Source organism: Pseudorca crassidens, chromosome 10, assembly GCF_039906515.1.
Source record: "Pseudorca crassidens isolate mPseCra1 chromosome 10, mPseCra1.hap1, whole genome shotgun sequence".
Classification (NCBI taxonomy): Eukaryota; Metazoa; Chordata; class Mammalia; order Artiodactyla; family Delphinidae; genus Pseudorca; species Pseudorca crassidens.
This window is the reverse complement of record NC_090305.1, coordinates 99180762-99205797: the sequence shown is the minus strand read 5'-3', so window position 1 is coordinate 99205797 and position 25036 is coordinate 99180762. Positions and strand designations below refer to the sequence as shown.

The following is a 25036-nucleotide window of genomic DNA, read 5'->3' as shown; positions in this document are numbered from 1 at the left end:
ACTTCCTTGCTATGCTCTCATCTCCTGTGCTGTGGCACCTTCCACCACAGGTACAGCACTTCAGAGTTTACAGAGTGTATTCACATCCCTTATCTCACTTGGTTTTCACAACAACCCTAGGATGTCAGTATCTTGCATTTGCCTCAGGAGGAAAACAAGCTCACAGAACTGATAGGGTACAATGCTCAGGCCATGATTCACACTCATGCCTTTGGAATCTAGGTCCTGTGACTTATTACCACGCTGGGCGTCTCCAGACCCCAGACAGCCTCCCACGAGCCTAGCCTTGACTCGGGCCTCGGGCCACTTGGGTCCAAGGGGATGGGCAGTGCTTCTGGAGGGATGGGAGGTCCTGGAAGGGTTAGGGGCAAGGGCAGTAGGACAAGGTCATGCTCACCTTGGTTCCAGGATTTCTACCAATTAACCCTGTTCTGCTAAATAAAGTGCAGATGTTCAAGGCAACAGACAGGCTTCAGTGGGAGAGGTGGCAGCCAGAGGAGAAGGAGAATCAGAACCACGGGCAGTGCCTATGGGAGAGAAAGCCAGGCCCTGGCTTCACCTAGTTTATCTGCCCTGCACTGGAGGCCTGAAATGACTGCTGGTCACGAATGCATAGGACCAGGCCAGGGAGCTGGCACTCACTGAAACTCTGAAGTTTACATTTTAATTTAACCCATGCACTATAGGCAATGTTAAGAAACCTTTTCTAGATATTTTGGGGCCCGTACACTGACTTCTGTAATAACTCACATAGATACACAATTACAAATGCAATCCACGCCAGGAAGGAGAAGGATCTGACCTAGTCTGTGTGTGTGTGTGTGTGTGTGTGTGTGTGTGTGTGTGTGTGTGTGTGTGTGTGAAGCAGCGCTTCGCAAGTGAATCAGACACTCTGATTAGCATACAGATCACCTGGCATCTGGCTAGTGTGCAGATTCTAGTCTAGCAAGTCCGGGGGGAGCCTGATATTCCGTAGTACTCCTGACCTCCCAGAAGAAGCCAATGCTGCTGGTCTGGGGACCACACTTTGAGTAGCCAGAGACTCCATCAGTGGTTCCCAGACTCGTCTGCCCATTAGAATCACCTGGGGATCTTTTCGCACTTCCCAAGCCTAGGCTGAATCCCAGAGCAGTTTAGCTGCAATCTCTGGGGATGGACCACGGGCTGTAGGCGTTTTTGGAAGTTCCCCAGGGGATTTTAAAGTGAAGACAAGTTTGGGAACATCCAGGCCTCACCACTGGGCCCTCAGCTGTCCAGCGTGGACTTGAAGGCTCTCAGATCCTTAGCTTAATGTCTCCCCCTCCCAGACTCCACTCGCAGACCACCACCCCCTCCAATGTGAGTTTTTACAGGCCGCCTGAATTTTATTGTTGTCCTTTCATTTTGGTCCCATCTGCCCTGGCACAGGCCTGCCTCCCAGGCTTCCTTGCCAAATGCAGTAACTTTCTTAACAGCCACGCAGAAAGGAAACCACACCCTTCCTCTTCCTTTAAATTTCACTGGCTGCCTGAAGCCCCTCGGGGGCTCTCACGGATCCTGAGACCCTCTACCAGGCTTGAGGTCAGGGGTGGTCCTCCCCCTGCCCACCCGGGGCCAAAGCAGGGGCTGAGGGGTCGTGCCAGATGGAGGAGCGCAACCTGGCCATGGCTTCAGGTCTTGGCCAAGAGAACCCTGTTTCCCCAAATAAGAGAGGAAAGACTGGGATGTGTAGCCCAGACCCTGGCGGGTTCTGTCTTTTATTCCCTCCGCCTTAAGAGGACTGGCTCAGAACATGGTAGCCACAGACAAGAGTGTGCACAACCGAATGCTGGCAGTCTCTCCCCTTTTCCAAATTTCCATCCTGCGCCGTCTGACCCACGCTCTCTAGGATGACGTGTAAGTCACCACGGAGACAGGTTTGGATAAAGTGCCCCCTAAAACCACAGTGAGTCCCAGAAGCAGAAGCAACATCCTCGTCTACATTAGAGGTCATATCTGGGGGCAGAGTGTGTGTGTGTGTGTGTGTGTGTGTGTGTCCAAATCTACTGTTTCTCCCCACGTTTGCTGCTTGGGAACTTCTCTTCCTCTGTCTGGACAAGCACGGATGTGAAGAAATCTCTCCAATTAGGAAAAGAGACTCTCTTTCCCTAACTTGTGCAATGAGGATAAAAATGCATAGACTAAACAAATTCAGATGAGCCCTACTGATCTAGTGCTTAGAATTCTGTGCATGGAAAACTTTTTCTTTTTTCTTTCTGGTTTTAAAGACCAATCCTGTTTAAAGTGACAGAAAAGGAAAACATTGGGTGGGTGACGAACTGATTGCGGAAGTGGCTGAGTTGCTAGTATTTTAGGGTAAAGACTCAATTATTTTTCCTGTTACATGTGTGTGTTGAAATTTATCCCATGGACTGGCGGTGGTTGGAAGAGTTAGTCTGATGGATTTAGCTCAGGGTGTTAGGAGTGTCTGGTGTCCCAAAGAAAGTTGTTAACAAATGCCCAACAAGAGTACTTTTCACTTTTCACTCCTGTGAGAAATGGTGTTTCATCTGGGTTTTGTTTTGTCCATCAAGATACTTTGTACAGGTTCGGCTCTAGGAGAATTTGGGTTTGGGGTAAGATATACCATGTTCTCCTTTGCTGTCCTTTTTTTTTTAAGTTGAATGTAGTTCCCTGTGCTGTACAGTAGGACCTTGTTGTTTATCTACTTTATATACAGTAGTTTGTACCTGCTAATCCCAAACTCCTAACTTATCCCCCCCACCCCCTTCCCCTTTGGTAATCCCAAGTTTGTTTTCTATATCTGTGACTCTATTTCTGTTTTGTAAATAAGTTCATTTGCATCATTCTTTTTTAGATTCTACACGTAAGTGATATCATATGATTTGTCTTTCTCTTTTGGACTTGCTTCATTTCATATGATAATCTCTAAGTCCATTCATGTTGCCGCACATGGCATTATTTCATTCTTTTTTATGGCTGAGTAGTACTCCATTGTATATATGTACCACGTCTTCTTTATACATTCTTCTGTCGGTGGACACCTAGGTTGCTTCCGTGTCTCGGCTATTGTAAATAGTGCTGTTATAAACATTGGGCTGCATTAATTTTTTGAATTAGAGTTTTCTCTGGATATGTCCCCAGGAACTGTCCCCTTTCTCTCAATACATCCATGTTTAACAGGTACAATTAAGTTAAAATCAGGGTGGCCAGGAAGGAGCATTGAATTCACGGATGCTCTAGAGCACGTGAAGGGTAAACAGGAAGCATGGTGGGCCCAGACCCTTTGTGGGGCGAGAAGCCTGCTGCTTCTGTATCTCCCACATCAGCTGTCCCTGAAGTGGGTCCCAATCATCTACTCAGGCTCCCCGATGAGCATGTCCCAGGAAAGTCCTAGAAACCACCATCCAGTTCCTCTTCTTGCTTCCTTGATTTTCCTAGACTAGGTCCCCTCCCCCCTCCCCCCTTAAGTTCCTGACCACCATATACGACCATTTACAGAATATTTCTGATAGTTGTAATCACTTATTTGGTTCTGTTCCCCTCCGGGGGAGGAAATGATCGGAGATCCCCACGGTTCGCATCATGTGTGAACAAAAAGGGTTAATCTGGCTATGAAAACCAAGTAGGAAAACAAATCCATATGTGGACAGGGAGATATAAAATGAAAGCCTCCTCTGTGTAAGACCCTGCTTCAGCCTCCCCTCCCCGAACCCTTGTCAGACAAGCCTCACTGATTTGAGGCTGGTTCCAGAAAGGCACGAATGCCCAGACCCCCTGCCTTTGGGGTGGCTGGTTCTCAAACCGCACTGCACCCCCAGAGCTGACCCCACGCTCAACCGGCTGCCTCCTGGAAGGTTCCCCCCGATGAAAAGCGAATGATTGCCGCCGTGATCGCCTCAGCTATCTGGCCTGCTTGGCTCAGTCTGTTAGTGATGTCTGCCTCGTACCACATCATCACTTGGCAGGACGGTGCGGACACCGAATGCTCAGGCAGCCGCGATAGGGGATTATCTAGCCCTTTTTTCTTTGCCTTCTTTCTGTCTGCCTTTTCGATAACTTGACTCTTCTGTGTTTTTAGCACTTTCATCAAAAAATAATCCAAGAGGCGACCAAGACTCAAATCAGGACATTTTTCAAGGGTTGGCAGCTCATGGAAAGGCCTGACAGGAAGGCTGTTTGGACTGAATCGCTGTAGCAATTCTGTGAACCAATTGAAGTGGCAGGGCTGGCACCGCCAGAGCCCTTGCAAGGGAGCAGCCTTGAAATATTCGCAGAGGATCTTTTATTTCCTTTCACAGGTGATGGGGCTGGAGTCGCTTCGAAAGAGAGCAGTACTGAGGGGGGCAAAAAAGTCCCATATCCTAAATTCAGTCGCTGACGGCTGGGGGCTGGATCTGTGTGAGAGCTATGGAAAATCTAGGGAGTTGTCAGCCCCGGCCCAGGACTCTGACTCCTTTGTTTAACATTCTATTGGCAGGGCGGAAAGCAACCCAGCCTCTTGGGCTGCCAGCTTCTCGCTGATAGCTGATGTTTACGTGTGGTTGTATCCAAAGCGGGTCCACAAATCCTCTGTGTGAGGGACCCTGCTGGACTCAGGTGATAGGATTTTTAGGACTGAACTCTTATTTCCCTTTGACTCTAGCTCCCTTTCAACCAACTGCAGACGCTGCCCGGGGTACCGTGCATAGCGCATCGCCAAGCACAGACAGATCAAACCAGCCCAGGGGGCAAAACCCTTCTCTCCCGTTTTTTGAGAATCGCTCGTTTCTAGAAAAGCCCGCCCATGATCTGAACATGTCTCTGGCTGCTTACTTAGTCAATGTGAGGAGAGGTCCTCCTGCCTCGCGCCCCGCCCAACCCCCCAGACTTTTTATGGACCTTTTGAGACACTCAGCTTCCCAGAGCATGCGCACAGTTTCTTCAGCTGTGAAAGGGATTTCCACAGGGCAGGAGCTGACCTGGCATTTCTTGCCTAACTTAAGTGTTTCCAGAGGCTCCGACACGATCTTTTTTTTTCCTTGGAGTTGTCTTTTTTCTTTCTTAGATAGGCCCTGCCAGCTTTGGGGGAGATGGAAGTAAAGCCCCTTGCTCAGAGCCAGAAGTTATCCGGTCCTCCTGGGAATCTTATTTACAGGTTTACGAAGTAGCTCGGGAGAGTTGAGATAAAAGAAAATAAAGTCCTTGCAGGGAGTCTTTACCGCCCCCCCCCCCCGCCCCTTTCCCAAACGAGAGCAAGCTTGGTGCCCCCAGGTTACCCTCGGAAGTGAAAACCTCACTGGCTGCGTGGTTCTTAGGTTTGGACCCCTAGTAGACTCTTCCTCAAGTGTAAAACTGTGAGCTTGAGGCTGGCAATATTTACTCATTATCTCTCTCCAGTTTTCCTACGACTCTCCTGATTCTAGAGGCCTGATGTCTCAAGAACGGCTTCCTGTAAGGATGTAATTTGGGGTGTGTGCATCTGAATTCTGAACTTGCAGCATCACTGAGCTTTCCAAGGATAACACACTGTTATTGGGGTTAATTTTGGAAACGGGGGCGGGCACTTAGCAAACCAAGTTGGAGGATTTTTTATCTTGCCTATCTGAATCTTAAAATCTTAAAAGGAAATGTGCGTGTAACTGTACAACACTGTTATTAAATGTCTGAAGGCTTTGCTTATATAAATGATTCCTGCTGGGAGTCTCACGGTTAACGTATAGGACAAGGGAAGCATTGAGACGCACGTTTCCTTCAGCCAACACTGGTGCCTTGATGGAAAGAAAGCACTTGTGTTTTTCATGAGACATTTTCTTGGTTTAAATCAAGTATCCTTCTTATAAATGACTTCTCTCTTCTCTCTTTATTGCTATTAAAACTAACATTAAATACACTTTCAAATATTTCATCCTTTCCTTGATTTTCCCCCTACATAAAGCACTAGTTGTCCATACTCTATAGAGTTGAATTCAGCGTTTATAAAAACCTGACACAAGAAAAGCACTGATTCTTAGAAAGGGAAACACCTTAGAGAGGGTTTAGGCCAAGTTTTTCACTTTTATGAAGCAAAAATTAGCAGATGGTCATTCACTTTGCCACTTTTCAAGGTCCCACCTTTGAAGGTCATGGAACACAATGAAGATGTAAAATCAGAGATACTGAAGCTAAGTTCCTTTCCAGAAAATTATCTCTGGAGTAAATTTAGAATTATTCATTTAACCATATGCCCTAGAAAAGATGCCAAATTCCTCTATACCTCTAAGCCAGCCCATATGCAGTTCCCTCTGCTTGGACCATCTTCCTCATCTCTCTCCCTTCACCTAACACACTCCTGTTCGTCCTTTAGCTACCCCTGTCACAGGGTCTTAGAAAAGGCTGTATCTTGTACTCCTTTGTGGTACCCATCATGACTGTAATTATTTAATCATGGATATAACTCTTTAATGTCATTCTTTCCTGCTGGGCCGTAAGTTCTATGGGGGCAGGGTCCCTGTGTGTCTAGTTCATTTCTCTATCACCAGTGCCTTTGGCAGTGCCTTGCACGTAGCAGCTCCTCAATAAACATGGGTTTCAATAGCTTCCTTGGTAACGCTTTCAGTTTTGCCTTCGAGCAATGCTTCTTGGTGCCGTAAGAGCTAACACATGATAGGGCTCTTCCATTTGAGGCGGCTGTCTGCAGGACAAGTTGGAAGAAGGTCCACCCTGGTTTCCTGTGGTTTCCAGAATTCTAGCCTTCCCTGGTCACCCAACCCGCCTGGGCAGCCCTTCTCCGCCCCCCTCACTTGCTCCCCTCCCTCCTCCAAGGTTCCAGCACTGGCTCTGGTCTCCCCTTGGTTCTCAGGATGCTTCTCTCTTATGCATCAATCTGCTCAAACGGCTTCAACTCTTCCCTCTGGCTCTTGGCATCATTTCCAGGAGTGTGTTCAGCTCCTGCAAACTCTCTGTGGATAGACTGATGGAACTGCCAACTCACCTCCTTTGCCACCCAAACCCACTGGTTCTCCCACGTTTATGGAATCCCTGCTCATCCAGTCACCTGGACCTGCGGTCTGAACCTTAGTCAACTGCTGGAAGAAATGCTCTTCTTACCGGGCGGAGGCTGGCTTTTCCTCCTTGAGGGGCCCATTTCTAGTTTGTGTCACCCCTTCTGTAGTGGGCCCCAGAAGGTAGGAGATGTTGCCCTGATGGGAGGACCAGTTTCTGAACCTTCTGGAAGGGGACTCACTAGAAGGAGAGTCAGACTTCTCTAGAGAAACCCAGAATGGAGCAAACGCAGGCTTGTCCATGAAATAGAATATATACAAGCACGGGGAACTTGTGAAAACTCAGGCCAATCGGGAGAGTCATCAAGTTCTGCAGACTTTCCTTGGCATTTCTGGCCTTGGCCCGTTGCTTCGCAACAGCCCTTCATCTGCTCTTGCCCTTGACGTGATGCGCCGGCGGAGTGCTGGCGGAGCATCGTACATGCTGGAGTTGAACCTGAACTCCGGCTGCTTTCTTCACTGCCTGTGTGACCACGGTGAGCAGTTCCTGCTCTCTGAACCTCAAGTTTTTCAATGCATCATCTTTAAAACGGATAATTCCTACCAGTTTCATGGGGTTGTTGTGAGAATCCAGTGTGGTAATTTATATAAGAGATACTGAAAATTGGAAAGTGCTGCAGAGATCAGGTATTATGAAGTACTAGGTGTTTATGAAGCCCTATTTCCTTCTTCCTAAATCCTATCCTCAGTATACCATCTGTGTGATTGTTTATTTATAATTTTTCTTCATCACTTTTAAAAAACCTATTTCCTAAAAAAAACCTTTATCCCTAAACTGTATAAAAATAGGAATTAAGCCACAGACATAGAAAACAAATTTATGGTTACCAAAGGGGAAGGGCGGGGGGGAGGGATAAATTAGGAGTTTGGGATTAACAGATATATACTATCGTATGTAAAAGAGGTAAACAACAAGGGCGTACTGTATAGCACTGAAAACTATATTCAATATCTTATAATAACCTATAATAGAAAAGAATCTGAAAAAGAATATATATCTACACACACGTGTGTGTGTGTGTGTATAACTGAATCACTTTGCTGTACACCTGAAACTAATACATTACAAATCAACTATGCTTCAATAAAAAGTTGTTTGTTTTGAAAGAATAGGAGGTAGCCATAAAAAATACAATAAATATGAAACAACAACATTCAATTCTAGCTAATACTCTTGCCATTTTAAAGCTCTGAACCTGAGGACCACTCTCCATCTGTTCAAAGTGACACTGGGCAGGTGATCCAGGTGTTAAAGCCATTTTAGCACCAGGTGCAGACTTCCTCCTGGATATAATCCAAAGGATGAAAGAACTGAAAAGGGAGACAAATTCTGACTACTGTGATTCAGCATTGTTAATGCATGTCTGGGTACCAACTCAATTCATCTGTGACCAACAGGTTCATGGCCCATAGTCCTGGAACCCTGTAAACATGTTCGGTATAGATGAGAAATGGTTTAGAGGGAAGACGGGGACCTGAACATTTAATTCATGTTCATCACATTAGCTATGTCACTGTGGCAATTTACCTCATCCCTCTGAACCTTAGTTTACTCATCTGTAAAATAGGACTTGCGTAAAGATTAGGAAGAAACTATGTAGCACGATGCCTGGCACGTAGCCTGTGCTTGATAAGTGCAGTTAATATGCCAAGCGCAAGGGCAAGGCTTCTGTTTTTGCCCCGCATACCAAGAGCAGGACTGGTTCAAGTTTCTGGTGATTTGGTCCCGAGGAGTATGGAATGACTAATAAAAGTGAGGAGAAAATGTGGGGCCATTTTTCCACTCGCAGAGTAAAGAGGAGAATTAAAGTGATTAACTAGACCATTCAGATTTTCAAAAGATGGGAAGAAGTAGCAACCAGCAAAGCAATTTCGCCCAGCGGAGCTTTGAATAGGCTTATCTACTCTTTCAAAAAAGCGCTCACGGTCAGCACAGTGTCAAAGGCTGGGCTGAAGCTGTAAAGTACCGAGAGGTGTTGATACTAAGCATTTTTAAAGAAGGGAATGCCGACTCTGAGCCTTCAGGATGAGAAGAAATATGATGGGTCCAGGGCCCTTCTCAGAATTTCTTGCACTTCAAAGAGCATGTGCTTGGCAGGAATCCTGCCACTTTCCTGAGTTTGTTAACGTGGCTGAGGGAAGGCAAAACTCTTAAAATCCACACAGATGGAACTTTTCCACTGGCTCTATTTTGGTATAAATATTCATTAAGGACTAGAAACTTAAAGTAGATATCGGCCTGAGCTATGAGTGGTTTGGACTAAATTTCAGCCAGTTTTCAGTCGTCCCTCTGGATCTTATCTCTCAGAAGGGCCAACCCTTCTGAGATGCGGCTGGCGTTGTTGAGAGGTCCCAGCCAACTTCCTCCCCAGATCAGAGAAATCACTGGAGTTTGGTCTCAAGAGACTTCCAGCCAGAAACAGGGGGCCTCAAGGTTCAGACGAAGGTTTCAGTTTGTTGTCTGAAGGAAGGAAACAAATGAAAGCTTGGCTCATCTGCCATCTTAAAGTCCATCCTTTTATAGATGAGTCTGAAGGAGGATAATAAAACTTGGGACCAGACTTCAAAAGTTCCGAGTCTGCTTTGGAACGGTGTCTTCCCCATCCCCCTCAAGAAGGTTTTAGATTAAGCAACGTGTATGGGGCTGTGGAAGAGGTTAATAGTCTCACCTAGTCTATTCCATGTCTGTCTGTGTCCTCCGACCCCATCTTCTCTCCCCCCCTTTCTATCCTCTCAGGATTCCTTGTCTCTGTCAGGAAGGAGAACCAACCTGCTCTCACTTCTTTTGATACCTTTCCTTCTCTCTCCTGTATCCTGATTCCATCCCATTTCCTTTTCTGTCCATAATATTACTGAGCCCTTACTGTATGCCAGCCTTTCCGAGGTGACACAAAGGAGAATTAAGGCACAATCCCTGCCCTCAAGGAGCTTACTAATGGAGGATGTAGGGACAAAAAAGATGTTACGGGACAGGAGTTAGGCGGGTGGGACAGTGATAACACGTGTTCCAGGACCATTTGGGAAACTAAACGTCCATTCAGTAGGAGAGCAAAATCCATGCTGGGAGAGAGAACTTTGTCTGCACTGCAGGCTTCATGGAGGAAGGAACGGATGGGACTTTGGCCCATGGAGAAGAAGTCCTTTTAGTAAGCGAGTGAGGAAGAACAAGTGTTTTCAGGGAAAAATTGACAGATCAGGTTGGGTAAGCAGAATGTTGTAGTGATGGATAAGGCTGAACAGGGCCCCATCACGCAGAAACTTTAATGCCAGACTAAAGTCACTGGAGAGATTCTAAAGTGTCCTAGTGGCAGCTCCCTGGAACAAAGCTGTCTGTTACAGTGGTACCTCCCCGGGGCTGAAGCAAGAACTCAGCCCTCAACCTCTTTGTGCCCACATCCTTCTGCTTGAATGTGCAGCCCTTTCCAGTTATTTGTCAGATATTGTCTTGATTATTTTCTAACAGTGCTTCAAGGTAAAATTTACATGCAGTAAAAATTCAGAAATCCCACGTATTCACTTGAGTACTTTATATGTATATCCCCTGGGACCACCATCCAGATAAAGAACACTTCCTGTGCTCCAGAAAGTTCCCTCATGCCCCTTTCTAGTCAGTAACAACCTCTTCTTAACCACTATTCTGACTTCCGTCACTGTAGATGGGTTGTGCCTGTTTTTGAATCTCACACAAATGGAATTAGACGGTAGGTCGTCTTTTGAGTATGAGTTCTTCTGTCCAACTTATTTAAGATTACCCATGTGGATGTATATGTTAGTAGTTTTTTTAATACTAAGTAGTTTTCTGTTGTGTAGATGTAAAATAATGTATTTATTCATTCTCCTGTTGATGAAAGTTTGAATTATTTCCGGAGTTTGGCTATTATGAATAAAACTTCTCCAGCTACTCTTGTCCAGGTTTTTTGGTAGGCATCTGTGCTCCTGTCTCATGGATATAGACCCTGCTGGGTCGGTCACAGGGTAGGTGTATGTTCAATCTTATTAGAGGTCACCGAACAGTTTTCCCAAGTGGGTGTGTCCCGTACGTTCTCCCTGTATGTGAGTTCAGCTGCTCCACGTCCTTATAACACTCGCTCTTAAATTTATTTTGTTTATTTATCTTTGGCTGCGTTGGGTCTTTGTTGCTGCGCACGGGTCTTCTCTAGTTGTGGCGAGCGGGGGCTACTCTTCATTGCGGTGCACGGGCTTCTCATTGTGGTGGCTTCTCTTGCTGCAGAGCACGGGCTCTAGGCGCGCAGGCTCAGTAGTCGTGGCGCACGGGCTTAATTGCTCCGTGGCATGTGGGATCTTCCTGGACCAGGGCTCGAACCCGTGTCCCCTGCACTGGCAGGCGGATTCTTAACCACTGCGCCAGCAGGGAAGTCCCTCAACACTTGCTCTTGTCACTGTTTAATTTCAATCATTCTGTAGGGTGTATAATGCTATCTGATTGTGCCTTTAATTTGTATTTCTCTGATGAGTCATGAGGTTGAGCACCTTTTCCTATACTTATTAGCCATTTAGACATCTTTTTTTGTGACATGCCTGTTGAAGTCTTCACCTATTAAGAAAAATGGATTGCTTTTTCAAAACTATTGATTTATAGAGGTTATTTATCTATTTTGCGTTACAATCCTTTGTCAGATATATGTACTATGAATATTTTCTCTCTCTGGGTTGTCTTTCGATTCTTAGTGGTATCTTTTAATGAAATCGAGTTAATTTTGATGACCAGCTTTCATGTTTATTTACTAAGCATTCTCTCCAGACGCAAGAGTCATAAGGATATAAAGCTTAGACTACTTTCTTACTGTTCTAGCGTTCCATAGAGTAATAAGCTATGACAACGTTGCAAATCATCTTTAAAAGCTTTTCAGAAAGATATTACCCTATTTACCAAGGTTTTCTTCTTTTCCTTCATAGCTGCCTCTGATTTCCTGTTACCCACCCCCCCTTATTTTTGATCAATCAGGTACTGTGCATGTGGAACAGTGTTGATTTTTCATGAGTGTTTATGATATGGGTTTGGAGTTCTTCCCTTAGTGATTTAAAATTTCCTATTTCCTTTCACTTGACATGTCTTCCCACTTAAAAAAAAAAAACTCTCTTCCAAGGAACAGGATAGTTTGGTAGCACAGAAGTGGCCTTCCCTACTGGGTAAGGATGGAAGTACCTACCTGGAGGAGGTGACACACGTCTCAAAACTGATGCCAAAACAAAAAGTGGGGGCTGTCTGTGGGCCATGTCACTCCGTTAAAAGCATATTCTAGGCTTCCCAGCGGGTAGGAAGTAAGCCAGGAAATAGATGCTCTGACCTCAGTCTTGACCAATGTGTAGGACTTGGTCGGTGAACCAGAACCAGAATGTTAGAAAAACGTGGCCATTGCATCCTTGAACTAAGGAACTGAGAAAACAGAGAGAACCAATGGGGAGTGGTGGGAAGTTGCAGAGAGAGAGAGATTTTAGCTCAACATAAGAAAGAGCTGTCTAATAATTAAAGGGGTTCAAAAAACCAGATCTCTTGACGAAGTTTCAGTGCTTGCCAGTGGTTCTTACAGCATCTGGCGCTCTGGTTCATCTCCCATTTAAGGTTTTGGACAGGCTACTTGGACAAAATAGTTTTTTTTGTTGTTGTTGTTTTTTGCAATACACGGGCCTCTCACTGTTGTGGCCTCTCCTGTTGCGGAGCACAGGCTCTGGACGCGCAGGCTCAGTGGCCATGGCTCACGGGCCCAGCCACTCCGCAGCATGTGGGATCTTCCTGGGCCGGGGCACGAACCCGCGTCCCCTGCATCGGCAGGCGGATTCTCAACCACTGTGCCACCAGGGAAGCCCAGACAAAATAGATTTTAAGTCTTTCTGAACCTGAGATGCTAAGACACCCTGAATTCTAATCCTAGCTCTACTACTAATTACCTCTGTGACTTTGAGCACATGACCTAACCTGCTGGATCTCTCTCCTTTGTTAACAAGGAAGTTGACCCAGGGAACCTGTAAGGCCCGTTCTACCTCTTAAAAATTAATTCTAATTGCTGAAATACACAGTATAACAATTATTCAAATAAGGATATGATGATTTCCTTTGTGATGGTCTCAGCCCTGGGCTGGGTCCAAGGAAAGGTACAGGGTGGTGACAAGAGCCGTTCTAATTAGTGTGAATCTTAGTGTAAGGTGTGTTTTCTCCACAGGCTGTTTGGGCCTGTTGGCTGTGAATGAGGACAGACTCGAGGAAACACTTTTCCATCAAACCTCACCTCTTTGTCAGATCCTTGCAAACACAGGGATGATCCCCAGAATTTCATTTTCCAGATAACTGGCAGGGAATCATCTGGGATTTTTATCCCTCCTCTGTTTAACGTACCACAAGCAACTGAAAAAAATCAACTGACAACACTCATCCCAGTGGCGTTTTGATATCCAGACCATATGGTTTTCATTTTGAGGCATCACCTGCTCAAAAACATGGCAAGAAGAGACCCACAGTCTCAGACCAAGTCAGAAATCTGAAGAACGGAGCAAAAGGAATTGTTTTGATGCAAGAGTCTGGATCTCGTTACTCAAGTCTCCGTATTTCGAAAGGCTGATTTTCCTCCTCGCAGTTTATCAAGGAATCCTCTGTAGGATTTCTTTTCCTCTAATTACCATTTAAATGACTTGAGGATTGGAAGGTGAATAAAACTTGGGGTGGACACACCATCCTACGGTCCTCTGAATTGTGTTTTCACATTCTGCTCACAAGGACCGCGTGCTGAATTTTGCAGAGTGTGCTGTGTGTGTGTGTGTGTCTCTGTGTGTTCCTTTCTTTCCATATATGTTGCATACCCTCAGTTAACTTTTTTTTCCTTTGATCACAACACAAATCTACATCTTCCTGCAAAAATTCAAACGGACTGGGGGCGAGCTTGCTGGAACTCCTTTGCTGAGCTTAGGAGTCTCAAGCATGCCAGCTGGCAGGCTCTGCTATCCTATCACCCCCAAGGGTTTTGGTTGAGAGGCGAGAGGAACAAGTTCTCATACGAGAAAGTTACAAGACATGCCTGATGGATGGATGGATACGTAGGAATGTATTTCTCTGTAGTTCAAGATGGGTGATATTCCCCAAATTAGAAATCAGATCAGATGGAGAATATGCGTTTCAGACTTGGAACGCATAAAACTGGCCTGTGACCCGATCCCATTACTCATTCATCCTTGTCTTTCAACACGCAGCTCAGATGCCGTCTCCTCTGTAAGCGTTCCCTGACCTCCCCAGGTGAGGTTAAGTACTTCCTCTTCTGATCTCCCTCACTCCCTCGATTGTACCTCTGATCAAGGCCTTTGGCACTGCTTTGGTTCTCTGATGGCCAGACTGGCTGTTCTGTCTCTCAAACCATCAGCCTCTGGGATTTCTTTCCTTTTTACTTCTCCGCTTCCCAGCTCAGTCCCTGGCTTATAATAATTACATGGAATACGTGTTTGCGCAGAATAAATTCTTAAAGTCAGCCAAATCAGAGGTGGGTAATAAGTGTCATCAAAATAATGTTTTCATTCTCTTTACCATTTCACTCTTATTGGCTGTTTCAATAGTGATGATAATTCTTGTGTAACACACATTCATTAGTTGTCAAATACTGTGTTAAGAACTTAATAGATTATTGTTGTGACGACAATTTTTAGGCCCACTTTATAGATGAAGAAACTGAGGCTTAGAGGTAATGTGATTTATCCAAATAGGAAACACGTGGCAGAGCTGGGATTTGAACCCAGTTTGTCCATTCTAAGGACCTCAGATCTCAATCCACTATGATTGTGTGTGTACATGTGTGTTTATATATGCATACATGTGTATATTTGCGCACGCATGTGTGTAGAATACTGTTAAAGCTTTATGTCGACAGAAGTCTTAATCTATTTGAGCCCTTTTGACTGTCTGATGTGGAAGTGTCCCTTCTCAGAACCATGTTTTAAATGCACAAATTAAAATATGTAGGATTACAAAGGAAATGAATATTACTGAAATAAGACCAATATATAAAAACAAATCTGTAATTTAGTAACATACGGACCTTTGTTAAATTAATTAACAAGACCAGCCGTGGATTTAATTACTGTTATTTCAGAATAAGGACAAGCATGAGCGGTATGCCCGGCATTTCTCTTGGCTGTAACAGGATTATGAAAACATCAGATTTCCATCGGTATGAAGGGAACGGGGTCTATTTCCAGTTATCATTTTCTAACTTAAATGTCATACACAGAAACAAAACAAAAAAAGGCATAGGGGATGCTGAACGGCCACGGCTTTTGTCTTCATTTATAATGGAAGGAAACGCTATATTTCAGTTAGAGGTTGGGTATACAAGGATGCAACAGTTTTCTTAATTTACGTCCCTCAATTCTATCCACGGATCCCCGGTTAAAAACCTCTCCTCTATCTACTAACAAGATTAAAAACAAAATCTCCCTCCCAGACTTCCTCTAAAATAAGCCTCAAATGCTGACCCCTCCCCCCATCAGAGCCAGCCCCCTTAACAAGGACACTGGTGGCCACAGGGCCAAAGCTGGGGTGGGGAGCACAGGTGTGCCTCGGCAGGTGGGTGGCTCTCTTCCAGGATGAGGGCAGGGCTGGGCTCCACGTTCCCTCCACCTCTTCCAGTCAGAGGATTAGCCAGGTCAGTCACCTTGGTGGGCAGCCTCGTGAATCAGTACGTGGAAATGCCTCTTAGTCATATAGCCCAAATAGACGCTACCTTCTTAAGGCAGGTTTCTTATGGGGCATTAGTCAGCTCAGAGCTCTCACCCCATGCTCCTGCCCTTTGGTGCCTCTGACACCAGCACCAGGAAGGAGAGAGCCTGGGGTGTTGAGCTGCCTGAGAACATGGGCTGAGCACAGACAACCGGTCTACCGCCAGTGGCGAGGGGGCTGACGGGGCCGCTGCTTACCAGTGGTACATGAGAGCTGCCACTAGCCCCCTTGCCTCAGACTTCTCTTCACTCAGTGCCCTGTTTAAAATGCAACAGCTGGGGGCAGAATTGTCGTACTTATTTCACTGTTACACTGTAGAGATGACTGAGGTTGGGAGTGGCTCAGATGTGTGCAGTGCTGAAATCTGAGGGTGGACAGCAAAAGAGGAGGAAGAGGGGTGTGTGTGTGTGATGGGGGAGGTCAAGGAACACACAGAGTGAAAGAACACTGCCATTATTTGGTTCTTCTCTTACCGTCATGTAAAACACATTGCACTGGACTCAAGTTAACATGGCAGGAACCAAAACTTTCTTATTCATTGCCCTGTACTGAGTGCTCAGCCCATAATAGGTACTAAATAAATATCTGCTAAGTGAAGAAATGGGTGACTGTTACCCTGTCTTATAAGCAAGACATCCGAGGCCTTGGCGAGGGTAAGTGCCTGGGTCAGATCACCCAGCTGGGGCCAACGAGTGGTCTCAGCAAAGGCGAGGGCTGCTTTTTGCAAGTGTGGCAACCACACTCCCAAGGCAAATTGTTGCCATTGTCATGATTTTTGCAGACGATGTGACCAGAGTCTATTTATGGCCAGGTCTAAGTTTAGCTACAAAGAGAAGCTCCTGCAGTCTGATACCTTAGAAGCCACCTGTGACGTCAGTGAGCTGAACTTGGTCTTCCACGTTCTAGCACTTAACTACCTATGGGATTTCTGCACTGGGCTGATGAGAGGGCATACCAATAGCAGGAGGCAGGATTATTTTCAGAGCGTACTACGCATCCAGGCCCTTTACCTGCTTTATCTCATTAGACTCCTGCTTAAATATAGCACTGTTATTAATTCTCTTTCTCAAATGAGGAACTAGAGGTCCAGAGAGGACAAGCAACTTGGTTGCAGACCTAGGAAATGTCAGAACTACGTGTCACGTCTAGATCTCCACGCTTGCAAAGGCTGCATGTTTAGCCACTTCTCCAAATGGCCTCTGAACCATGTGGCCAAAGCTACGTTCACAGCCAAAATGTTCACCTGACCTTCTGAGCTTTGAAGGTGTGAGGGTGACACGAAGTCAGGGTACCATGGCCATGGAAGTGACGGAAGAGAGAAGATACCCTTTTCTCCTTCATTCTTAAAAGATGCTGTGAGTCAGTGCATCTCTGCTGTGTCCCATGTAAATTTTGGATGTGACATTTTCCCCGCATGTCCCGTCTGCCACGTGAAGGGATTGACCAAGCAGATCACTAGATCTGTCTCAGCTCTTTTATATAAGGATTCCTTCACATTTTCTCCAAAGATTAATTTTAAGGACCCCATGTTTTAAAATAGGAGGAGGAAAAAAAAAATCAGTCCATGCACATATCATGTGGATTTGAAACAGCCGCCATGGGCTGGACCGTGGCACTAACTTTGTCCTTCAGAAGAGTGACTTGCCAAATACAGCCTTTGGTTTCTTCTCCCTCGGCAATCTTATTTCCTTTTAAAGCATGTCCTGGGGGGGCTTGGGCTGTTTTGCTTGGTCCTGAGTCCCGTGTTATTGGGTAGACCGTGAGTCAGGCTGACCAGGCACGTAGAGATACACATTCCAGAGGCCAAGCTTATCCCCAGGATAGAATTTCCTGGAAGCTCTGGAACTTGGATCTCTAGGATTTTTTTTTGTCAAGTATCATTGCTTCTTCAGTAATTTCTGGATAATATTGTATGATTCTTTAGATTGTCTCTCTACCAGCTTTCTCTCTAGACAGTTCTAGAAACTGTTCAGACTTCTAGAAACCCAGGAAGGGAGAAATCTAGAAAGTCCTTCTTCTCTATCTGGGAAGTAGCTTTGCCTTGGCGTGGGTGATGGTATACACCTGGCCATGGCCGAGAACTAGCAGAGAGGCGCAGATGCCTGGTAACCTTTGGCAAATGCTGGGCCATTCCTGAATCACACTGTCAATGTGTAGGAAGACCTTGATCTCTGTGTGAAGCCTGTAGTAATAATCCTAGTCCTTCACCAGATTTCGGCTTCTGATGAAAGCCTCTGGTTTCCTCCTGTAGTGGAAAGAGCTTCAGTTTTGGAATCAGAGAAGACCGGGTATGAGTTCTTAACTTGTCATCATATGATCTTAGGCAAGTCATTTAAACCCTTAGCGTTCATTTACTCATGTGTAAAAAGGATATTAATATTTTTGCACAGTAGTCCTAAAGGCGAAGAGAGATAGGATGTGAGAAGACATCAAGCATCCTGAGTGTACTCAAAAGACATCTTTCCTTCCTTTCTTGTGCCCTTCCCCAAACTTGTCCACCCTAACAGAGAACAGATGAGTCTTCCTGCAGATCCTTAGGGGACAAGAGCCCAAATACATGATGAAAGTAAGACCAGCACATCCTTTCTGAGAAAACATGTAAACACGTCTCATATAAAAGAGCAGACAGTGAGCAACTGGATTTCCACATCAAATATTTAGGCTTGATATGAAATACAAGTTTCTGCCACTAAGAGAGTCTTGGCCCACATAGAAGACCTGACTTCTTGTTTTACTCTTTCTAGAAAAGCTATCTAGACAGCATTTCTGGAGCATCTGCAGATCTGTGCCATGGATATGTGCTCAGCTCCCACAATGGGTTCAGGATAGCCCCAATGTTGCGTTAAGGAAACGGTTCGATCTTGAGGGTCTCCTGTACAAGTAGCTGGTGGCCCTGCATCTGGTGGGGTCACGGCAGCTGCCAGCCAAATCCTCTTCTATTAGCAAATGAAAGGGAAGAGGGGGATACTTCCAAACAAAGCCACTTAGAGAGCAGCAGCTGTCTCTTCTTTCTGGAGGTCCCGAAAAGCTGTTCCCCAATTCTGCTTTCAGTGAAACTGAGTTTTAGCCCTGTTTTCCCATAATCATGTGTTATTTGGGAGACAGTGTGGTATCCAGGAGAGGTCAGCGGACTGCAGGGGGAACGAAGCCCAGTTCTCATTCAAGGTCGGCCACTTCCTAGGGAAAGTGACCTACCCAAAGTCACCGGTAAGTGCTTGCGGTTACTGTAATGACTCGACCCCTGGCCCAGCCAGAAAACTTTTCTTATGATACATATTTAAATGGTGTCGGATAAACACTGGGGAGATAAGAACTCCCAGGGTCTGTGCTTATCAGGACAGATTTCCACTTTATTATACAGACACTATTTTGAATGTGCAAGTTGGAAGGAAAGATTCTCCTTGCCACAGTCAAATGGAATACCTCTTGTGGAGCCCAGTTGACCCTAGCGGGGGGGTTACAGGAGGAACTATTCCCTGACTTCTCTGCTCCTGACTTACCCTCACCGGAAGTAACAGGAGCGGGGGTGGGAAAGGAAGATGCCCATGTGAGTCTGTGCACCTGTCCCTCCTTCCTGGTCCCCAGGCCTTTGCTGAATCTAGCCCATTCTTTTTCTCCCTCGTCACCTTTAGTCAGTTAACATGGAGAGAAGATCAAACTACGGGAAGATCCGTAAGGGATACCACGGGATCCAGAGGGGAATACCAGAGTCATTTTTCCCCTGTCCTGCCTGTAGAACTGTTGGTAAGCCCTGGGCCGGGAGAAGGCCTTGGAGCTGAGATGGCTTAGAATAAAGCCGAGAGATGACCTGCGAGGTACCTTTCCCTGCCTTCCACCACCTCAGGGGGTGGACGCATTGGTGCAAGTCAGCTGTCAACTGCAACCCCATATATTCGGACGTGTCTGCACATGACAAGCATCTGCAACTTACAAGCAGTGGCTTCAGCATCTGTTTGGGGAGATCTTCAAGAAGGACTTGGATACTTTCTTTCTTTCTTTCTTTTTCTTTCTTTCTTTTCTTTCTTTCTTTCTTTCTTTCCTTCTTTCTTTCTTTCCTTCCTTCCTTCCTTCTTTCTTTCTTTCTTTCTCTCTCTTTTTCTTTCTCTCTCTCTTTCTTTCTCTCTCTCATTCTTTCTCTCTCTCATTCTTTCTCTCTCTCTCTCTTTCTTTCTTTCTCTTTCTTTTTTTTTTTTTTAATATGGCTCTCTTTGGGCCAAGTTGTTTATACACCTATGGGCATGTATCCAATGGCTTGGCTATTAAAGTCTTTAAGTGGCAGCTTAATATATTTCTAAGATGGAGGAAGCCAAGGACAATTCTCGAGGAGCCGTGTTGATGTTGGATTGGCTGGCCCAGGCAGTGTGCCAGCAGTTTTGCACGCGGCAGGAACTGGAGGTGAAAGCAGGAAGGGCTGAATTATGGAGGGGAGGGCAGAGCTGGAGGACAGGAAAGCCAGGAGGGACGTGACGTGGAGAAGCGTGGACGGGGACGCCCAGCTGAACCTGGCAATGCACTAGGACGAACCAGTCTTTCATGCTCCTCTGACATGGTGCTGAGGGGTGAGAAATAGAACCCTCCGGAGCCGGTCCACTGGCACACTCACAGTCAGCAGTGAACGTGCTCTCTGATCTTTTTGTTCTAGTCCTTTCCAAACTCCTGCAAATGGCTCTTTGGCAGCCAAGGGGCCTGTATTCTTACAGAGCCTAATGGGCCCTGGCCCACCTTCTTAGCAATCTCAGAGAAGGGGCTTGACCTGTATGGGTCTCAGTTTCCTAATCTATAAAGTGAAAAGAGCTCTGTGTCTGCTTCCAGGCCTACCATTCCAGCACTCCAGAGTGAAATGCTCAGTGACTGATGACCTCTGTTGTGTAAGCAGATTTTGTATCTGTTGGGCTAGGATGAAGACAAGGTCATCGGTCATTGCTGTAGGTTATCAAAGCTGAGCAGCTGGCTTTCACTCAGCCGAATGAAAATTAGTTACCCGTCAGATGGGCCAGTCAGCTGAAGAAAAAAGAGCACGTCCTTCATTCCCCAAAAGACTCCTTTCAGCAATCACACACCCACTGAAATACACAACCACCACTGACAATAACAATGGCTACATCTATTTGCGCTCATGTGCTGAGCTCTTTGTAAGCATCAGCTCATTTCATGATCATGGGCCCCTTGGGAGGGAGATGCTTTTAGTGTCTCCCAATTTTCAGATGAGGACGCAGACTCAGAAGCTTACCCAAGAGCACACAGCTAGTAAGTGGTGGAGCTGGGATTTGAACCCAGATCTGGTTACAAGAATACTAACTGCTTAATAAACAAGAGAAGAACACATCCACAGTGGTGGTTGATTCCACCAAGAGAAATGGCATTTGGCCTTCCAGGCTTTTTGTTACCAGGGCATGGTGGCTAGTTCCTGATTCTCAGGGAAACTCTCCATGCTAGGAAACCTCTTTCCCAGTTGAAAAACAAATCATGACTCAAGAGCCGCCAACGGGAGCATTCGACTCAGCACAGATGAGAGGACGTAGGGAACTATTTCTACGCCCTGCCACGAACTATGGATGTGACCCACGGCCAGTCCCCCTGTCTGCCCGGAATTGGATAGATGGTCTCAAAGCCTACTCCAGGTTTGGGATTTTATGTTCTCTCTCTTGAAGACTTTTTTTCTGACTTTCCAGCTGCTAGGGATTCCCTGCAGCGCCCATCCCTTTGGGGGCAGGGCAGTGGAGTCAGCTTGTAGCCCATTTGAAATCATTTCTCATTTTGTAAACAGGTCCCTTGAAGCTCTAAGGGGCTATGAAATTGTTTCAGAATGCCTAAGTGTGATTATGCCTCCTGAAGCCAGATGTTAGAAAACCCCCACTGTTGCAGATTTTGAAAGTAAATTATGCAATAAAAGTTGTGCAGCGTGCTGTTGACGTGACCCAGTGTTTAATCACCGCTGTACAGCTCAGGAAGCACAAGCTTATACAAAAGCAAGTGGCGCTTTCCCCCCGTTCCCTTCCCTTTTCTTGACTTTCTGAGTTGATGACATGGGTTAATCAACCAAGTGGTCATCCTCCTCTGTCACAGTCCCAAAGGGTAAAAAATACCCGCCCTTTCATCTCTACCCACCACATTCTTCCGCTAAGCCTGTAATTGGATCTAAATGGAAAATAAACGCTTTGCAGGCCAAGGAAGTTGGCACTAGAGGGTGACAGGTCGGAGGCTGTGTTCCACCTCTAATCCAGATAATCACACGCTCCCATGCAAAGGAAAGTAAAAGCAAGCCTTCCTCCGAGCGGTGGCCAGGGCTGGTGCTGAGGAGGGGTGTTCCGTGTATCCTGTTTCCCTTCACCCACTAACCGTCCACTAGCTTGTAGTGAAAGCACCCCGAACCATCTGATTTTCCAGTGGACAGTGAGACGCTGCCCCTTTAGCTCTGAACTCTTTTACGTTGGCTGAATTTGGGGAGGCAGTTCAGACACACAAATATCCCGGTTGCCGCCACAAGTTAGAAAACAGTAATGCACGAATTGTACTGTCCGAGAACACCACAGTCTTAGCCCGTTCACTTGTAGTTGATTGAGTCCTGCTGTGCGTGGCGTGCTGCATCAGGACAGAGATGAGAGAGAAAGGTTTGTCCTCCAGGAGTTTAGAAAGGTGGGTAGAGAAGTGAGAGCAGTGTGTGCCTGGCTCACTGGTGGTAGAAATTACCGGGTATCTTACCAAGGTCTAACATGCGGTGAGAATTCCAAAGGAGCAGAGGTGACTGGTTCTGCACACAGTCTGGCAAACGCAATGGGGGCAGGTACATTCCAGAGAGATGCCCTGATGAAGTCTGCCCTGGTGTACACATTCAGAAGGGTCTCATGCACTCTCTGTATGCGAGTCTGGGGCAGGCCAGCCATGCAGTGGCGTAGCTGGAAATCAGATGCGTGAATCCTGCACCTCTAAGTGGCTGGCTTGCATCTTGATTCTGACATAGGTTTTTTTTTTTCCCCCTTCTCATTCTACTCCTGCACGCACCCCTCCACGCCCCCCCCCCCCCACGCCTCTGGTAATGGCAAATGTCTAAAGAGGAATTTGCCCTGTAAGACCAAGTTCTCTTTGGGAGATGACCCTACAGGGTACCATCGCTGTTACTGCTTCTGTGAGGGAGGTGGGACCTATCATCCCCCCATCGGAAACAAGGGAACTGAGGCTCAGAAAAGGGACTCGGTCATTGTGATGCAGCTAAAAGGTGGCAGGGCTGGGGTTTCGATGCCAAAGGTTTTCCTGAGGCTCTGCTGCCTGCTGGGAGCAACTCTCTGTGACGCTCGGCTTCCTTCCAGCTCACAGGTCCTCTAAGCCTCCGGCCTGTGCCCCCTCCCAACTGCCTGCAGGTACGTAACTGGCGGTGGTTGGAGCTAGGGCACAGCTGCAGGCCCCTCAGGCAGTAATTCACCCGTGACCTTCTGGGCTCCCGGCCAGCCCTTCTTGAAAGGGAAACGTGCAGACCCTGGGGACAGAAATTAGTTCCCGTGTGCTGGAATTGCTGCCAGTGCCAATATCGGCAACTAAAGAAACTGGGGGGTGGGGGGTGGGGGTGGTGTGTGTGTGTGTGTGTGTGTGTGTGTGTGTGTGTGTGTGTGTGTGTGTGTGTGTGTGTGTGTGTGTGTGTGTGTGTGTGTGTGTGTGTGTGTGTGTGTGTGTGTGTGTGTGTGTCTGAAAAACACAAAACGCTAGGATGACAGCAAAAAGGGAGATTCCTTGTGAGTAAATATAACCCCCTCCCCAAACCTTCACCTCAATCACAGGAGGGGGAAGGTAGGGTCTTCCCCCCACTACAGACCAGAGAATTACCATTTCAGAAAAAGTTTTACCTTATTTAAATTTTAATTAGCATCATCATCAGAGAACTAAGATCCTTGGCAAAAACTTTACACGACGGCCTTTAAGAGTAAAATTTGGGGGGTGTGCCTGTTAGCTCAAACATGTATTCCCAGCTTTCCTATTTTCTGTTAAGTCTCGGAATTTAATGAATTTCCTTCTCCTTACTTCTAGGTAAGCCGCCTCAAACACAGAGGAGAGGGAAACGGGCAAAGAAAGAATCTGGGTAAGTACAGACAGATCGCAGCTCACCTTCTGAACTCCTGGGTTGAGGTCCATGGCCACCTTTGCCATCCTCTTCTGGGGTGGACAAACAGCGCCTGGCTTCTCAGGCAGAGGCGCGAGGGCGCGCAGCGGGGACAGTGGTGGCTGAATGGCCAGGATCGCTGGCCCAGGGCGAGCTCTGCTCGCAGCCCGGCGCGGCGGGGCCCTTTAATTGGAGAGCGGGACTCCCTCTAAAACCTCGCCAGCCAATCGGCGCGGGCGCCCGCGCTTGGCCAGCCAATCCCAGCGCACGGCTCCCCCCTCCCTTCGGTTGGTCTGGGTCCCGCCGGGAGGCTGCAGCTGAGTGAGCGCTGCCCTTACGTCAGTGCGGCCGCGGCCCCTGCCTGCCCGGGCGGCGCACATCTGTCCCTGAGCGGCAGGAATCCGTCCCCACGCCCTTCTCCTTTAAAGGACAATGGGCAGAGGGTGGGGCGGGCCGCCGGCCCCGCGATCCATTCAGGTCAAAAGGGAGAGTGATCAAACAGGAAGGCTCGGGTATTTTTAGTGAGCTGGGTCCAAAAATAAATGCTGAGCTGTGTTCCCCTGCCCACCCTTTCTGCCTTGTGGTAGAGGGGTGGGCAGGTGGCGTGCAGCAGCTTTGACTAAGCTGGCTAGCTTTTCCCAAACCTGGGCAAGTTTTCCAATCATCGGAGAGGAGGTGAGATTGCAGTGAGTTGTGATTTGTGTTTTAAACTTAATGTTTGTAAAGTATTATTCTGCCTTTTATAACTTGCTTTCGTGTCAGTCCTCCCCGTTCAGGGAGGAAGAGAACACTGTCCTGATTTTATAAGTGGCAGCATGTACATCTTCACTCCTGTAGTCATATTTTCTCATTGTTGTCTAGTAATCATCTCAGGTATTGCTATTGCTACCATGATAATGAGATGATTGTCACTCCCATTTAACAGAGGAGGGAATAGGATCAGAGAGGGTCACTGGGACAAAGGCGAAGTCTTCAGCAAGGCTTTAACCTGAGAGAGGGAGCCTGAGAGCTCATCTGGGGAGAAGGAACACAGGATAACAAGCCATAAACTAGGAAATTCCTATTTTTTTAGATTAATTGAGTCATGCAGGTCTGGACAAGCAAGATTCCATCTGTGGATTTCTCACATCCTTGGGAGGAAGTCTCTTGCAACATCTAACATCACAAGTCCTAGAAGACAAAATCGGCCAGGTCTCACCGTGTCATGCTGTCTGCCTATAACCC

At 46.7% G+C, this 25036-nt stretch overlaps 1 protein-coding gene across 4 annotated transcripts in view; it reads right to left on the bottom strand.

Moving 5' to 3' along the window:
* Positions 1-23986, bottom strand: part of LMCD1 (LIM and cysteine rich domains 1) — a 67973-nt gene extending 43987 nt beyond the window's left edge. For 3 of the 4 annotated variants that reach the window (XR_010947149.1, XR_010947150.1, XM_067755290.1), the window contains exon 1: positions 23818-23985. Coding sequence is in view for 2 of the 4 variants with exons in the window: in XM_067755290.1 (XP_067611391.1) it covers positions 23818-23859 (42 nt within the window). In the remaining 2 variants the exon portion in view is untranslated. Of the gene's footprint in view, positions 1-23817 lie in introns of all 4 variants that reach the window. The other variant, XM_067755291.1, reaches the window with a different exon arrangement.
* Positions 23987-25036: the final 1050 nt, after the last annotated feature.